At 36.1% G+C, this 19,075-nt stretch overlaps 1 protein-coding gene and 1 non-coding gene across 4 annotated transcripts in view; both read left to right on the top strand.

Moving 5' to 3' along the window:
* The window catches only part of LOC138711248 (annulin-like), a 153,003-nt gene that overhangs the window by 121,539 nt on the left and 12,389 nt on the right, over nucleotides 1-19,075 (top strand). For all 3 annotated transcript variants that reach the window (XM_069842666.1, XM_069842664.1, XM_069842665.1), the window contains exons 5-11: nucleotides 1,686-1,915; nucleotides 8,582-8,756; nucleotides 10,122-10,260; nucleotides 10,716-10,991; nucleotides 13,403-13,482; nucleotides 17,444-17,588; nucleotides 17,778-17,923. In XM_069842666.1, coding sequence (XP_069698767.1) covers nucleotides 1,686-1,915; nucleotides 8,582-8,756; nucleotides 10,122-10,260; nucleotides 10,716-10,991; nucleotides 13,403-13,482; nucleotides 17,444-17,588; nucleotides 17,778-17,923 — 1,191 coding nt within the window. The remainder of the gene's footprint in view (nucleotides 1-1,685; nucleotides 1,916-8,581; nucleotides 8,757-10,121; nucleotides 10,261-10,715; nucleotides 10,992-13,402; nucleotides 13,483-17,443; nucleotides 17,589-17,777; nucleotides 17,924-19,075) is intronic.
* TRNAN-GUU (transfer RNA asparagine (anticodon GUU)) lies at nucleotides 1,294-1,366 on the top strand. Its single transcript has one exon. It is a non-coding gene; the product is annotated as a tRNA-Asn (tRNA).

The following is a 19,075-nucleotide window of genomic DNA, read 5'->3' as shown; positions in this document are numbered from 1 at the left end:
CCCCAACCTCAGAAGTGGGTTACAACTAAGCCACGGCCAGGAGAGAAGACCAGAAATGTCGAAAAGACAACCTGGTGGCATTGGATTAAAAAAAACTAAAAAACTCGTACTGGTATATATATTCTTGTTTGGAAAAAGTAACACAAAATATTGGTCTACTTAAAATCAGCCTAACGAATTTTAAGAATTTTTACAAATTTTCTTACATGAATTATGCGACAGACATGATTTCAAAAACTGGTTTTCCAGAGGAATTCGTTATTAATAAAATTATACCCCGTCTTAAATTTTTAATTGCAGCTTCCTGCATTTGTTTCAATTTATTCGTAATTGGATATTCTTTTGTTTTGACAACAAATGAATGCAGACGTATATTAAAAACAAGAAATAAATGCCATGCACGTTATTATTATAAGCAAACTTTATTTAATTTTTTTAAATATTTATAACAGCGAAATGAATGTTACAACAAAGCATTTATTTTTGAAACTTATATCCGTACAGGAATTTTAGTTGAACAGTGGCATTATGATGTTGTTATTCCGCGAATGAATTTCTGGCCAACTGGCCAAATTCCAGCTACTTCCTCGACCAAACCTGCTAGAATTTTTAACAAGTAAATTCACTATTTTCTTGCAAATCAAGATTTCAGGTATAATTCCTTGTAAAGTTGATTTGAATAATTTCGAGGGGAAAATTGTTCCGGGGCCGGGTATCGAACCCGGGACCTTTGGTTTAACGTACCAACGCTCTACCAACTGAGCTACCCAGGAACTCTACCCGACACCGATCCAATTTTTCCCTCTATATCCACAGACCTCAAAGTGGGCTGACAACCGTCAAGCAACCAACATTGAGTGCACACTAACTCCGTGTGACTTAAATTGTGGTTTTCTGTTAAGGAACAGTGACGTGTATTATGCAAATCCAGATTTCAGGTATAACTCCCTTTAAAGTTGATTTGAATAATTTCGAGGGAAAAATTGTTCCGGAGCCGGGTATCGAACCCGGGACCTTTGGTTTAACGTACCAACGCTCTACCACTGAGCTACCCAGGAACTCTACCCGACACCGATCCAATTTTTCCCTCTATATCCACAGACCTCAAAGTGGGCTGACAACCGTCAAGCAACCAACTTGTGTATTAATACACGTCACTGTTCGTTAACAGAAAAACCACAATTTAAGTCACATGGAGTTAGTGTGCACTCGAAGTTGGTTGCTTGACGGTTGTTAGCCCACTTTGAGGTCTGTGGATATAGAGGGAAAAATTGGATCTGTGTCGGGTAGAGTTCCCGGGTAGCTCAGTTGGTAGAGCGTTGGTACGTTAAACCAAAGGTCCCGGGTTCGATACCCGGCCCCGGAACAATTTTTCCCTCGAAATTATTCACTATTTTCTTGTTCACGTGACAAACTAGTACACATTAAAAAAAATACATATAATAAAAAAATTACAATACTAAATGAGAAACTGAGACATTCCAAAGTACCAGAAATATTAAATCGTTTGGCTTGTCATACAAATCTATGATGCCGTGAACGTAAAAACAAGTCCCTGACGTTCCCAATCAAATTGAAGACGTCATAGAAATACAGTTGCAGACATTTCAGTACATGAGACATCCATATGAAATTAGTATCGATATAGCGGGAAAGTTTGAGGAAGGTGAAATGGGTTGTTGCAGAGGACCAGGTGTTCCTTGAGGGTGACGACCTGTGCCAGGAGTACATTCTGGCCGACACCGGCCTCATCTGGAGAGGCAGCTACAACCGTCTGCGTCCATGCGTTTGGAAGTTCGCCCAGTTCGAGAAGGACATCCTGGACTGCGCTCTGTACCTCGTGTCACACGTGGGCAAACTCACATTGTCCGGCCGCTCTGACCCCGTGAAAACGGCCAGAGTTCTGTCAGCTGCTGTGAGTACTCTGTCCTACAATTCAGGAAATAAAATTACTCCTAATCATAGTAGTAGTAATAATAATAAAGGTAAAAATTAAATTATGGTTTATTTAACGACGTTCGCAACTGCCGAAGTTATATTAGCGTCGCCGATGTGCCGGAATTTTGTCCAACAGGAGTTCTTTTACCTGCCAGTACTGACATGAGTCTGTCGCATTTAAGCACACTTAAATGCCATCGACCTGGACCGGGATCGAACCCGCAACCTCAAGTACAGAAAACCAGCGCTATACCGACTACGCTGCCCAGGCCGACAATAATAGTAATACTTACTTACAAATGGCTTTTAAGGAACCCGCAGGTTCATTGCCGCCCTCACATAAGCCCCCCATCGGTCCCTATCCTGTATCCTGTGCAAGATTAATCCAGTCTCTATCATCATATCCCACCTCCCTCAAATCCATTTTAATATTATCCTCCCATCTACGTCTCCGCCTCCCCAAAGGTCTTTTTCCCTCCAGTCTCCCAACTAACACTCTATATGCATTTCTAGATTCGCCCATACGTGCTACATGCCCTGCCCATCTCAAACGTCTGGATTTAATGTTCCTAATTATGTCAGGTGAAGAATACAATGCATGCAGTTCTGTGTTGTGTAACTTTCTCCATTCTTCTGTAACTTCATCCCTCTTAGCCTCAAATATTTTCCTAAGCACCTTATTCTCAAACACCCTTAATCTCTGTTCCTCTCTCAAAGTGAGAGTCCAAGTTTCACAACCATACAGAACAACCGGTAATATAACTGTTTTATAAATTCTAACTTTCAGATTTTTTTTGATAGCAGATTAGATGACAAAAGCTTCTCAACCGAATAATAACACGCATTTCCCATATTTATTCTCAAGTTGGACGTATGAACAAAATCAACTCGCAAAGATAGAAGATCGACACAATATTTACATGTTAAAATAGCAGATGGAGGAAGACAAAATAGAAAATTTCAATTTTCATGATATAAGAAATATCCTTGGCTAACAGGTTACATTGCTTTATCTGCATTCTGTTGGGGGGTGAAAATGAGTGGTCATCATCTCCTTGTGGTCTATGTCACAAAAAATTTTGATACAAAAGCCCATAAACATCTGCTCTATAAAAAGATACAAGATAAGCAGATTTTTTCAGTCTACCCAATATTTATACCTTAGCTTAGCCACTGGAAAATACGTCATATTTATTTCAATCTATTATTAAAATTTATTAATAAAAATCACACATATTTCAGATCATACTCTCACAAATACAAAACCAAAGGCATGGGTACAGTACGCTTGATTGAACCCAAGTGTCTAACGAACACTGCTTGCAACCAGTGGCGATTTCTCTTAAGGAGCACAGGAGCGGTGCACCACCTCTTCAAATAACACATGTTTTTAAAGTTATATCAATGAGCTGCCATAGACTATGTGAGCGACATAATTCTTTATTATAATACTATGTAAAAATAACACTGCATGTGTACTGGTCTTGTTGACGCCTGGGACTTACGTTTACCGCTCGACACTTGCGGCACACTGTTCCATTGGAGCATACGCAGTAGTAGAGTTTCACTGGCAGGCTTTGGAGCTTGGCAGGGAGGCAGTACAGTGTGCGTAGGCGGGGTTAGGAGCACTTTCAGATGTGTTCTCAAACTGTCTGCAGTAGCTGTTGGCCCGTTCTATCAAAAATATTGCAATGAATAGTGTCCAAAATCTTTTAAATATGTAATTTTCTGTAAGAAATTTACACGAAAAGATAAAAATAAAGAAGATGGGTAGACGTACACAGGAATTAAAATTATAAGTGACGAAGAACAGTAATGAGAAGTGACAAGAAAATTCAACATTCGGACTTACGAAAAATACAATATGTGGCTGCAACATAAAAGACGCTGTATTTTGTTTTCCTTGCCTATTGTTCGGCGGCGAACATTCATTGACAAAAATAAGTACGTTTTATGAATTTTATTTATTTTTCTATTTGAATTTAGGACTGTGCATAGTAACTAAATAATTTTGATTATCGTTCTGTAGGTATGATTGATTTGAAGCACATGAATGAAAGAAATGAAAACACGATTCTTCAGCTGCATACTCAACAATAATGTTAAATTAGCAATTTTGGGTCAAACAAACATACAGACACAATTGGATTCAACGAGACTGTCGAACTTCACAATGATAAAGTTACCAAGAACAGATAAGTGCGTGCGTTTTTGTGGAGCTTCTGAGTTGGCTTTAAGAGGTCACGAAGATGAAAACTCATCTTTAAACGCTAGTATTTTTCTTGGCCTCATCAATTTTAATTCTGTATTAGACGCACTCTTAAGGAACATTTGGAAAGAGCAACAGTGTTTAAGAGCACATCAGACACTATACAGAACGAAGTCCTTGAAGCCATTTTGATGTATGCCATGATGAGATTTCAAAGAAATAAAGAATGCTGCTGACTTTTAGCAGTTAAGGCTGATGAGACGATACACATATCGAATGCTTGTGAACGTGTGAACTGTGTTATAAAACGCAATATAGCGAAAACAATATTATTTACGGTGTGCTGCAATAGAAATTGAACACTTTACTTTGCTATTACTGGACCTACATAGGAAACTGATTAACTGCAATTTCTTGACTAACAAAATTATGTAAATCTATACCTATTTAACATATATTAATAGTTATGTCGTAGTTAGTACCAATAATAATAATAATAATAATAATAATAATAATAATAATAATAATAATAATAATAATAATAATAATAATAATAATAATAATAGGGGGTGTAATAATAATAATAATATGATAATCATAATCATCAGGGAAAGGATTTATATGTAAATACATATTTACTTATAAAGCTAATATAATTTATATTTTGCATTATCTTTATGTTTCACAATGTGTAGGGTTGAAAAATCCTACTTTTATTTTCCATATTTTTCCATATTTTAGAGTTTAGTACATATTTTCGTTAATTTCCATATATTTTCCATATTTCATATAAAACAGTCCATATTATATTAGGTTTAACAATAAAACAAAACAAAATTCCATTAACTTTTAAAAATACATTTCAACAATAGAGATTTAAACACATGTTCAGTAATCCCTTTAACATCAGAGTTATTTGAAAATTAGCAGTCCTATCAACAATGGGAAAGTAAGTTACAAAACTGTATTAATTTAATTTAAAATTTTTAACAGACTTCAGTTGTGCAGCTCAACAGTTAAATGCCAGTCAGAGTACACATAGGTTCAGTTTTGTAAATCATACTATAAAGACGGTAAATATGCCAAAAGTACGTCATTCAGTCAATTTAAAATCAAAACTAACAAGTTACATTTCAGAATTTAAAGAAGATGGTTTATCAACTGACAATAAAATATTATTTTGTAATTTGTGTCAGTGTGCAGTATCATCTACACAAAAGTTCCTGGTGCAACAACACATTACAACTAGTAAACATCAGGCCAACAAACAACTAAATTCCAAGCAGAGACAATTGTTTTTAACACAACCAACAACATCGAATGTAAGATCTGAGTTTAACATCGACCTGTGCCGTTCTCTCATCTCTGCTGATATTCCTCTCTACAAACTAAAGAATAAGGTCTTCAGGGAATTCCTTGAAAAATATACTCAACATACAATCCCGGATGAGTCAACACTTAGGAAGACGTATGCTCCATCCATCTACGATGAGACAATACAGAAGATAAGAGATGAAATTAAAGATAGTTCAATTTGGGTTTCCATTGATGAGACTCCCGACAAAGAAGGTAGACTTGTTGGTAATGTAGTTATCGGTTTGTTAAGTGAACAATATTCTGAACGAATTCTTTTACATTGTGATGTTCTAGAAAAGTGCAATAACAAAACTATAGTTAAACTGTTCAACGAAGCTATGGGTATCCTGTGGCCAAAGGGTATTATGTACGATAATGTGTTATTCTTTATTAGCGATGCTGCCCCTTATATGGTCAAAGCTGGACAAGCATTATCTGTTGTATATCCTAAATTGACTCATTTTACTTGTGTGGCGCATGCATTTCATCGTGTGGCAGAAGTGGTCAGAGACAATTTCCCTAAAGTAGATTTGTTGATTTCATCAGTGAAAAAAGTATTTCTCAAAGCTCCCAGTAGAGTTAACGTGTTGAAAGAAATGTACCCTGAAATTCCATTGCCACCAAAGCCAATTTTAACTAGATGGGGTACATGGCTAGAAGCAGTTGAATATTATGCCGAACATATAGACTCTATTAACAATGTTCTCCTTGCATTGGACTCTGAAGATGCAGTCTCAATTGATACTGCGAAAACAGTTACCTGTGACATAAGTGTGAAGAATGACTTAGCTCACATTCAGCATACATTTTCATGCATCATAAAAACGCTCAAAAGTCTCCAAAATAGGCACCTTTCACTATCTGAAAGTTTTGAAATTATAAATAGTACTGTGGAACAACTGAATCGTGGTAGAGGTAAAGTTGCAGATGCAGTAAGAGCTAAGGTGGACACTGTACTTTCAAAAAACCCTGGATATGAAGAACTACAAAAGGTTGTTGCTGTGATGAGTGGTGAATCAACAGTGAAGATTAACTTGGACTTATCCCCAGCAGACATTGTGAAATTGAATTATGTACCAGTTACTTCTTGTGACGTCGAACGCTCTTTTAGTCAGTATAAATCTATCCTCAGAGACAATAGAAGAAGATTCACTTTTCAGCACTTGAAAGAAATGTTTGTAACCTATTGTTATGGTAACAGACAATAAAAATTGTGTTTTGTTGAAACTACATTGGAAGATAAGGTACGTCCATTATATTTTTTGTTTAGTTTGATTAAAATGTACCAATATTTAACGTACATAGTCATTTTTTTATAATTTTAAGTCCATATTTAATTCCATATTTTGGTAAAAATCCATATTTAATTCCATATTTTGGTAAAAATAACTACATATATATTTACATATTTCATATATTTTTAGTCCATATAAATCCGTTCCCTGATAATCATAATAAAATATTTGTGCACCACCAGGATTATTTATCACCACACGCCATTGTTTGCAACCATAGTAGTACTATTGGCACTACAATTTATAACAAATTAGTAAGAAAATATCCTCATCTAGTTAACTCAGCTAGTTTCAAAATTAAAAATGTATGTTTGGGACTAGTCAGAGCATCATGGGAAGCTTTCTTGCAACACTGCAACATCTGCATCACTTTAATATTAAATGAAAATCCTTATGTAAATAGTATGCGACCTTTGATGTCTGAAAATAATTCTTCCTGTCAATATCTAAGTCTCCCTTGTCCAGTTGAACTTCGTAAATCTGTGACTAGGAAATTAAGGGAGGAATTAAGAAATGCAGAATTCGAATCTTGGAAAGTAATGCCTGGAAGAGGCAGAGGTGTGGAATTGTACAGCCAAGTACCTAAAGCCAACGCCTGGATTTTTATTAAGTCTGGACTATCTGCATCTGAATGGGTAACCTGCCTCAAAATGAATGCCAATTTAGCAGCAGTTAGAGGAGTACCTGGTCGCTCTTTGGACGGATCCCGGTGCAGACATGGCTGCCCGGAGACTGAAACCCTTGCCCACGTCCTAGGTCAGTGTAACAGAGGTTTGCTCCTCCGAAATGCCAGACACCATCATGTTCGATCCTTAATTGCAACTGCTTTAAGAAAAAAGTCCTGGATAGTAGAAGAGGGAGTTTTTTGCCTTGCTACTAATGGCTCCTCTAGATGTATTGACACCATAGCGTATTCCCAGACTACCAAGAAAGGATATATAATTGATCCTACCATAAGGATTGAAACGGGGAGTAGCCAGCTGGAGGATGTCAATCAAGAAAAGATCAACATTTATCTGCCAACAGTTGATTACTTCAAAGCAAAATACCAGCTTGAAGACATTGAGGTGATCGGTCTTCTTATTGGAGCCCGTGGTGTGATTCCCAAGTTCTTTGAGAGCTTCAGGAAGACTTTTGAACTACCACAGACACTTACTGCTGACGTCATAACTTCAGTTTTGAAACGCTCTTGCCAAATTCTGAGTCATCATATTCACTCTGTTTAATTTCTTTTTCTTCACTTTATAATTCATATATATTTATTTTAATTTTCTTTCTACAAATTTATGTAAACATTTAATATTGTAAAATTCATGTAGGAGAGTATACTGAGTCCTTCTGGGCTACCTCCAATGGGAGGCAGTTATTATCTTATCTTATCTAGTAGTAAATACTGATTTTTAAGACGTCATTTATTGTAATGTAATGTGTATTGAATCCTCCCCTGAGCACAAGATCACCCTCTTTCATTGAAGTGCTAGAATATTGTTGTTCTTCATATATTTTTACATTGCCTGTTTTTGTATCAATAAGCCGTATACTGTACCTGTACACGCTATCTTTTATAACCATGTTTCTTTTTGGCATACAAGGTTTTTCGTATGCAATGTTGCAAAAAATTGTGACTTGGTCCTTTCGAGGAATCACTCAGTAATGCCCATTATTGAGAAAGCTGTTCATTGGGCATCTTTAGAAGAGGGTGTGTACTTTAATTATTGGTGAATGTTATGCAAGTACAAACAGTAAAAATAATATGGATAATGAAAGAAGCTGTTTGCTGCAGGTGAACTCCCCTGATGACAACGGGGTCCTCATGGGCAACTGGAGTGACGAGTATGACGGAGGCACCCCACCCACCAAGTGGATCGGCAGCATGAAGATCCTGCAGAAGTTCTACAAGGACAAGAAGCCAGTCAAGTACGGGCAGTGCTGGGTGTTCTCGGGGGTGCTCACCACAAGTAAGCTGCACCATCTTCATTGATGTTAATTATGATCATCAGAAGCACTAGTAATAAAAGTAAAAATGATAACGACAACAATAATATTGATGATAATAATGGCAGTGTTACTGATAATAATAATAATAATAATAATAATAATAATAATAATAATAATAACAATAATAATAATAATAATGGCAGTGTTACTGATAATTATTATGATAATAATAATAATAATAATAATGATAATGATAATGATGATGATGATGATGATGATGTAGATACCGTCAACCGGGTATACTTTACACAAGGGGGGTAACTTTACACATTTCTAGAAAAATGTCTAGAAGGCAGCACATTACAGAAAATGTGTAGCAACTCTGTGGAACTGATTCTATGTGACAACAGCACATATGTGTGGTAGACTGAAGTGTGTGCCATTATTAAAACTGTTGTACACCATTTTTCTAGAAATGTGTAAAGTTACACCCCTTGTGTAAAGTATACCCGGTCGATGGTAATGATAATGATAATAATGGCAGTGTTACTGATAATAATTATAATAATAATATAATAATAATAGTAATAATAATGATAATAATGGCAGTGTTACTGATAATAATAATGATAATAATAATAATAATAATAATAATAATAATAATAATAATGATAATAATGGCAGTGTTACTGATAATAATTATGATAATAATATAATAATAATAATAATAATGATAATGGTAATAATGGCAGTGTTACTGATAATAATTATGATAATAATAATAATAATAATAATAATAATAATAATAATAATAATAATAATAATGGCAGTGTTACTGATAATAATTATGATAATAATAATAATAATGATAATGGGAATAATGGCAGTGTTACTGATAATAATTATGATAATATAATAATAATAATAATAATAATAATAATAATAGTAATAATGATAATAATGGCAGTGTTACTGATAATAATTATGATAATAATAATAATAATAATAATAATAATAATGATAATGATAATGATAATGGTAATAATGGCAGTGTTACTGATTATAATTATGATAATAATATAATATAATATAATAATAATAAGAATAATAATAACCACTGTCACCATCATCTCCTAGATTAGAAGGCTCTTTCAAAGTCTCTTCATTTGTACTGGTACAGTTGATGTTATGAACTTGTTTTCATTTGTGTTCATTTATTTATTTATTTTTTTGTGTCCACATAACAGTGCAATTTCTCCTAAAGTAATTTCCTGATACAGTATTTTATTTTATTCAGTTTTGGAATTTATGAAAAAAAAAAATCAAGCGAAATGTGTTGTTTGTTGTTGACGTGTGCAACATCAAAATGGATTGTCGTGCTTCAGTTTGCAGAGCCCTGGGAATCCCGTGCAGGTCAGTCACCAACTTCGCGTCCGCCCACGACACACAGAACAGTCTGACGGTGGACTACTTCGTTGACGAGGACGGAGAGGTGATGGAGGAACTCAACAGTGACTCTATCTGGTGAGTTTGTTACATAGCTTGCAGAATTCTGAATGTTTTTAAGACTGGGTTCATACTCATATTCACTGTTTCTCGTAATGGTAACTGTATGAATGCTAATTGTTTCCCTGTAATCTGATAAGTTTTTCATATTGAATCAGTGCTTTTTCTTCTATTGTCATTTTGATGCTGTTAATATTAGTGAGGAATCTCATAGAATCTATTGGAGTTGTTTTGATTCCACCAGTAATGAGTCTGAGAGCTTGGTTTTGAACATATTCTATTTCGTTTATGAAAGGTAAAGTAATTAAAATTTCTCTCCAGTAATATGATCTAATGTTGAGAATTACACAGTGGTTAAACAGAAGCTTTGACGTCGCTTGGATCAATGTTTGGCGAGAATTTTTTGTCTGTAATGTTGTGCGTCACAGACAAGAGTTCATATTCTAAGTTGTGTTGTCAAATTTGTGGTGCAGGAACTTTCATGTTTGGAACGAAGTGTGGATGGAGCGCCCGGACATTGTTCCCGGGGGTGAATACGGCGGCTGGCAGGTGATTGACGCCACCCCGCAGGAGGAGAGCGACGACATGTATCGCTGCGGCCCGGCGTCGGTGACCGCCATCAAGAGGGGCGAGGTGCAGAAGCCATACGACAACGCATTCGTCTTCTCGGAGGTGAATGCTGACAAAGTGTTCTGGCGCTACACAGGACCCACGCAGCCTCTGAAGCTGCTGCGCAAGGATGCACAGGGGTGAGTCCGCTTTGAGGTGACTGCCGGAATTTAAAATAATGACGTAATGTACAAAGTAGCCTGATGTCTCCAGGTGAAAGCGTGCAAGAATTAAATTGGGAATAGGGGATGCTCTGCAGAATATTTTGAGATAGAAAACTTGGAGTCTGCAAACCCAGATTATCTACATTTACTATTTACATTTATTTACACTTATTATTTACAATATTTAAATTATTATTTACATTTATTTAGAATTAAATGTTACGTATATTTAAAATTACTATTTAGATTTATTTATACTTAACTAGTGGCTTGTGCAGCAAATGCTGCAAACTAAGTTCATTACAAGTTCAAATTAAAATTTTTCAAATTTATTTTCAATGAAGAATAGCAGACATTTTGAAAGTTATTTGCTTCCATAATAATGAAACATACTCCCTCTGAATGGTTTTTATGCCAAATACTTTTCCTTGAACCCATCCATCTTCATTCTTGAGTTTCAATACGAAAACGCAAGTAACAATGTCAGGACGATCAGGGAATTTTTCATGTGGGAGTAATGCAGTAGCTATTTCAGGTCATTGCGGATTATAGGTGAGAGTTAAGAAAATTTCAGGTTCGATTAAACCAAAGAAATATGAAATTAATTTTGATTTAGTTTCAAGACGCAGCTAAAATAGGAAGCATGATCATTACTACCTAGGAAAATTAGAGAATCGCACATATAAATATCTACATCACACTGCCATTAAATATATGAGAAAGACCTACATCACTTGACTAATAACTATAAAAATATTTCATTTTTAATAACAATATTGTTACCTTACGTACGTTTTATAGTTTTCAGTAACATTATATATAGCTGTTATTCAGTAACTTATAGAAATGAAGATCTAATTTAAAATATTCTTTCTCTGCGTCTACTTAGGCCTACATAAAACCTCAAAAGGTTTCACTTTCACATCATCAATATAGCATTAATGTGTGTAATTAGTGGTAAATAGGTATACTCACATAATTGTATTAACTATAATAATATTTCATTTTTAATGGTAATAATCTCATCAAACATTCTTAAGTTTTGTAGTTCTTAATATCCAATACACAGCTGTACTCGGAAAACTACAGACCAGAGAATCAGACCTGTAAATTATTTTTATATGCCATCTGAACTCTAAATATATCAGCAATCCTGCAGATCATGGCCTTCGTGTAATATTGTTTATTGTAGTGTGTGTTTTGTTTTATTTTAAAAGCCATTATTTCTCAAAACTGACGACAGATGGATTTTGGAAAATAGGGAAATGATGTAGGAAAATTGACATTTCACTGAAAACTACTATTTTTCCGAAAAAACTTTGGGTTCCAAGCTTCAAAATGAGGGGTCATTTATTAAAATCTATTCAGCCGTTTTCCCATAATTTTCATTACCAGTTCAAATTAATATATAGATTTTTACATATTTATTTACAGTTTTAAATTATTTTCATTCATTTACAAACCTGAGTTAACAATGTACCATTTTGTATCTCACTACAGGTGATCGAAAGGACAGCCACCAACTTTTACTACTGTATTTACATATGGGCAGTCCATCATGTTTTGTCTGTTGACCTATCGGCTACAAGGTGGTTCTGTCTATCATATTTACGTTGCAAATCAAGATTTCAGGTATAACTCCCTGTAAAGTTGATTTGAATAATTTCGAGGGAAAAATTGTTCCGGAGCCGGGTATCGAACCTGGGACCTTTGGTTTAACGTACCAACGCTCTACCACTGAGCTACCCGGGAACTCTAACCGACACCGATCCAATTTTTCCCTCTATATCCACAGACCTCAAAGTGGGCTGACAACCGTCAAGCAACCAACTTCGAGTGCACACTAACTCCGTGTGACTTAAATTGTGGTTTTCTGTTAACGAACAGTGACGTGTATTATGCAAATCAAGATTTCAGGTATAACTCCCTGTAAAGTTGATTTGAATAATTTCGAGGGAAAAATTGTTCCGGAGCCGGGTATCGAACCCGGGACCTTTGGTTTAACGTACCAACGCTCTACCACTGAGCTACCCGGGAACTCTAACCGACACCGACACTCTATCAAAATTTTGTGCGGAGCATCCCCTGTTTCCTGTTTACTTCTTGATGCTTTTACTGACTCACTCTAGATTCGGACATACAACTTGTTTCTCCCTTACATATGTTACAATGCTACAAAATGTGTCATTCCGAAAATTGAAATATTTGTCACTTTTGTCCTTAATGCAGCTAACTAAAGTAATATTAACCATATTTCACACAGTAAAACTGACTTTCCATTTAAGTGTCTATGTCCAATACTTTGACTTGCACAGTGAATTCAGTATGCTGTATAAAATCACATGTATGAGGAAAGGTGCCATTTATATCTGTTTGTTTGGTTTCAGTATTGGCCAGTTTATTAGCACGAAGGCTGTAGGAAAGTGGGAGCGAGAAGATATCACCAACACCTATAAGTTCCCAGAAAGTGAGTATATTGTGTAGCAGAACCACTTTATACTCCTGGGGGCCTGGAGGATTTTACTCCATTAATTAAAATAAATAATAACCATAACAGAATTCTGTAGCATCAAATCAGTAATAATATCAGTATTTTTTCTCGTTGCCAAACTTTCAGAACGGTCCCAAGGTTCGCTCAGCCTCCTATAAAATTGAGTACTGGGTCCTTCCCGGGGGTAAAAGGCGGTCAGAGCGTGGTGCCGACCACACCACCTCATTCTAGTGCTGAGGTCATGGAAAGCATGGGGCTCTACCTCCATGTCCCCCAAGTGCCTTCATGGCATGTTACGGGGATACCTTTACCTTTTACCTTTATAGATATAAAAATAGTACAGTATATGGAGGAACACTCATTAGCAGTAATGAAGGACAAAAAGCAAACGTTCTCTCTGAACTTCATATGAGTGAAGCGTTGTCTACATACAGGGTGTTTTCTCAGTATAGTTCATGGTGTTAGAATTAATATTGCAGGAGGGAAAGCCAGGGAATTTACCCTCTCACGAATTTTTTTTTTTCAACCTCTGCATTCCTTTGTTCATTCCCAACCAGGAAAAGAAAATTCCCCTCTCTAAATTCTGTTTCAAAATTATTAGTACCATAACAGCCTAAAATTACGTTTCCGAAAACTTACTTTTATTTTCTTTGTGATGGTCAAAACATTTTCTTCTCTAAAGTAAATTTGCTATTGTGAGCTTATTCTGAATGTCGTTTGTAAATACAATCACCAGATTTCAACATTAAAAAAAGTTTTAACTTATCCTTCAATATAGAGATAGTATAGGTAATTACCCTAAAACAGTTTACACTAGAACTATGCCAGAAATATTGTACATTTGTTGTTCTCACTAACGTTTTTTTCTCCTGTTGTTTTCATAATACGGTTTTGTAAAAATTAGTTTCTAAATTACCTAGTATCAATTAAATCTAAACGTAGAATAGAAATTCAAAATACCATGTCAGGTGCCACAGTAAAAATTGACGTTAACAACGATGATGATGATGATGAACTTTAAAACCGAATATGTTATTACCGGTATTTGATAAAAATACTTATGAAAAGAAAAAAATATAAATAAAGAAAATAGTATGTCAACAAGTCAAGAAATTCCCCACTCCCCGTTCTACATTTTCATCAATTGAAGCATTGGCCATAGTCATCTAATAATATTGCCAAGAAACATTATTTACTTATAGTCTATTATAGACAGATTGTAAATGTGGCATAATTGTAAAAAAGCATTACGCCAAAAGAATCCCAGATTCCTGAAGACAATACCAATACAGACGTGACGCAACACCTAAGTAGCATCGTAGGTGCGAAAGATACACGCCCCAGGATCGACTCATCACCAGCTGTAGGCTTCGAACCCATTAATGAAGAGGAGCAGGCCAAATAGAGCACCAGGTCCTAACCACATCACAAATGAACACTTGAAGCTCGCGGTTCCAACCATGGTGCCGGCATGGACAGCACTCATGAATGAATGCCTGCGCACAGGGCAAATTCCTGCACAGTGGAGAACAGCAATAATCAAAATGCTATATAAAGGAAAGGGAGACCCCAAGAACCCAGACGCCTACAGAGGTATTGCCTTGGAAGATGTGCTGTTGAAAACTTTCACGAAAATAATAACATCGCTTGGCAGAAATGATAGACCCGAGTATCCCAGAGGAACAATTTGGATTCAGGGAAGGAAGATCGACCATTCAAGCTGTCCGATGCCTCCAAGAAGACATACAAGATGCACTGCGACATCCAAAAGGAAAGCTGTATACAGTTTTCGTGGATTACAGCAAAGCGTTTGACACCATCAACAGAAACATGGTAATAAAGAAACTGGGCTCGATGATTGGAACAGGTCATTACGTCACCAGAATAGTAAACAACATATTGCACAAAAACAGCTTAGTAATCGACGACAGCATCACATACTCAGAACCTATAGAGCAAAGTATCGGGGCGTTGCAAGGCGACCCACTAAGCCCCACGTTATTCAATGTAGCAACAGCTGATATTGTGAACAGTGTCAAGCTAGATGGAGTCAGCATGTATATGTATGCCGACGACATGGCCCTAGCGTCCACATCGCGGCAAAAGCTGCAGTCCTTGCTAGACCAGTTATCAATATGGGCCCGAGAGAACGAATTAGCCATCAATGTAGACAAAACCGTATCCATGATCTTCCGTCGAGGAGGAAGAATAGCAGCTGAAGATACATTCCGTCTGGAGCACAGGGAGCTACAAAATGTAACCCAATTCAAGTACTTAGGAATCACCCTCCAAACGCATGGGGATACGTATACACTACAAGAACCATACATGCTATAAAAGCAATGTATGAAATACAGCATGTAAGCAAATTATCGCTAGAGACAGCCATGACATTATTCAAAGTCAAAATCAGCCCTATATTGCAATATGGTCTGAACATCATATGAGAGAACCTTACAAAGAGCAATTTAAAATGCGTAGAACGAGTGAAGGCAACATTTATTAAAAGAGCCCTATCCATATCAAAATATGCTCCATCACGACTATGCTACGAAATGTCAAGGGAACCCTTCTATATCGAAGATTTGAGACACCAACTACTGCTCCCGTCCACTGCCCAGTACGAGAATCTCCTACAGGAACTCCGAACGAAGAGGTCACAAATATGGAGCGACTTCTATACAACAGAGGCCATGCTGTCCGACGAGTGGAAGAGACCGTACTACGAACTCAGACACACCATCACACGCTTCGCAGTGCATGGTTTTCATTTCAAGATCTGCACTATGAGCCCAGTGCAGAGTGCGTGTGTAAATTGTGCGAAGGTGCCTGTGAAAGATACCACGCCCTCTCATGCAGACTAAGAATCGAATCACTAACGAGTTTCTGTAGTGAATAAGCATCCATGGAACGAACACACAAAATATGCATATTTTGCGCTTTTCTACCTATTATTATAATTGTAAAAAAAAACAATGAAGAAATAATTTAATCAGTGGGTCATGTTCAGAAATTAGCAACCTCTGACAATTCGTAAAACAAGAGAATATTAGCCTTTGATTTAGCAACCGTAAATGATGTTCTCTTGTTTTACAGATTACCAAAGCCTGCTAATTTCTGAACATGGCACACTGCTTAAGTTATTTCTTAATTGTCTTTTGACCAATAATTTAAGATTGTGAATATAATTGTTTAACTTACTAGCTAGCTAATAAATAAAATAAATGACTGTAGGCAGTTACGACGTTAAGTTGTGGGTAAAAAAAATCGTGTTATGACGTACCATTTCATGACATAACAATGTTTTTCACATTGCATCAAGTAAACCCAATTACAAAAATGAGTCAATAGTAAAATTCTTAGCATGTTAGATATGCCACTCTTGTTTTTAATAATATAATAAGACATTGTTGAATCAATTTTACAATCATAAGATTATTCACGTTTTCATGGCTCAGAAATTGATTCCCTTTAATTATAGAAGCTCATGTATACTCCTCTTGTGTATACTGTGGAATAATATTTGTATTTGATAGACAAAATTACTGAGAGGAGGTTTGTTGTGGTAGTTACGCATTTAGTCCCAGATTCGTTTCTGAGGAACATGGTCACCTTGGAATAAGAAAGTAACCTTACGGTACTTTATCATCAGCAGTGGTACAGGAACGAGAGGGGTAGTACAACACACAGTTCGCAGTAGACACAGATGTAGCTAGGTAATGTTTATATATACATTATTCAAATTATAAGGCTAGGAAATTACAAAACAGCAGTCAGTTTATCAGTAGCGTCACTTGAAATAATGTCGGAAATGCATCATGTTGTGAAATTTCTTTAAAATCTCCATTTATCATACATTTATTATTGGTACCGTGTTTATTTACGTATAAAATAACATGGAGGTAGTGTGTGATGTGTGATTGTGTGTTGTTTCCAGAAAGTGAAGAGGAACGGGCAGCAATGCTGAAGGCGCTGCGCCAGAGCGAGAACCTGTTCAGCCGCTACTACCTGAACGAGGACTTCAACGACATCAAATTCGACTTTGAACTCAGGGATGACATCGTCATTGGTTCGCCTTTCAGGTAAATTGCTTTACATTGCACAAGACTGTGATTGAATTGAATTGCAGTTGTGGTAAGGTGAAACATTTCTCATTTGCTAAACATTAATACAGATATTAGTTAATTAATTCATAACCTAAAAGTTGGAATGTTTGCATACCATAAAGCATAGGATGGATGTTGTGTCTACATTGATATGGTGTGTTGCAGTGTTGTGGTGCTCATGAAGAACCAGAGTCGCACCCAGGACCACACAGTCACCGTCACTTTGAGAGTGGACACCGTCCTGTATACAGGTCGCCTCAAGGACGCGGTGAAGAAGGACAAAACAGAGCGCCTAGTGAAAGCTGGAGCAGGTGGGTCAATATACACCCAGGGTGCGGATTAAGATTTCTGATGATAGAATCCTAGATAGAAAATACCATACATAAAATTATTATTATTCTCATTCTGTACGGCTCAACGCTTGGTCACATTGAGTTGCTCGTCTTGCATTTTGGTTATAATAATAATTATATCCATGAGCAGGCTTAAGATAAGATGAGTAATTCCTAAGTTATTGATTGTTGTTAGCTTGCCGGTGATAATAATATCAATATTATTTTCTTTGCTTACTTTATACTTTATAAAGTATACTCGTACTAAAACAATTCTATTTTGTGAGGGTGGATAGAAGTTATGCCAGGCAGGGATGTTAATACGATTTTATGAGAGGGGGATAACTTTCCAACAGGGGGGAAATCCCCCCCCCCCCATTCTCATTAATTCGCACTCTGCATACAACAAGGTTAACTGGTAAACAATAATTACAACATGTTCCTTGTGTTATGGACTAGAGTTTGTTACTTGTAGAATATTGTACATTTTTACTGACATTTTTAGTAATGCATAGCTTAATAAATTTTCAACCTACTGAGGTACATCAGGAAAAATGCGACATATACGACCCCAGTATACCATATTATAAGGAAAAATATCATCATTGTCGATCGAAGTTATTGGATTACTGATTGGGGCTAGAGGAACCATCACAAAAAGATTCGCGCATTTTTGTAAGCAGTTTGGTCTAGGACAAACTCTTGTCACTGAAGTATCTGTGTCTGCAGTGAAGGGATCTATAAAAATCATAAGAAACATCTCTACACGTAAATAGATTGATCTCTTTGCTATGGCGATCTGCTCACTTAAGTTGGGTCTTGCAACTATTGCTAAATAGACGACTGTGATCACCTGATAGCAAATAGATACCGTACTAGGAAATTTTATGTTTCTTCTGGAATTAATTACCTTTTGTTTAGTCGTCTTCAATTATTCATAATTGTGTCATTTCTTTTTCTTTTCCTTCTCCATTGTTTTTTTTTTTTCATTATAATTATGTACCTACCATTTACTCAAAAAACAACAATTTTTTGGTAAGCTTTGTCTTCTAAGCAGCCTTCACTTGGAGGAAGCTGAATAAAATTCAAAATAAAAAATAATGATGATGATGAGGATGATCGAAAAGACAA

The sequence above is a fragment of the Periplaneta americana genome, chromosome 12 (genome assembly GCF_040183065.1).
Source record: "Periplaneta americana isolate PAMFEO1 chromosome 12, P.americana_PAMFEO1_priV1, whole genome shotgun sequence".
NCBI lineage: Eukaryota > Metazoa > Arthropoda > Insecta > Blattodea > Blattidae > Periplaneta > Periplaneta americana.
The sequence above is the reverse complement of the archived record's forward strand: the minus strand, read 5'-3'. Positions and strand labels throughout refer to the sequence as shown.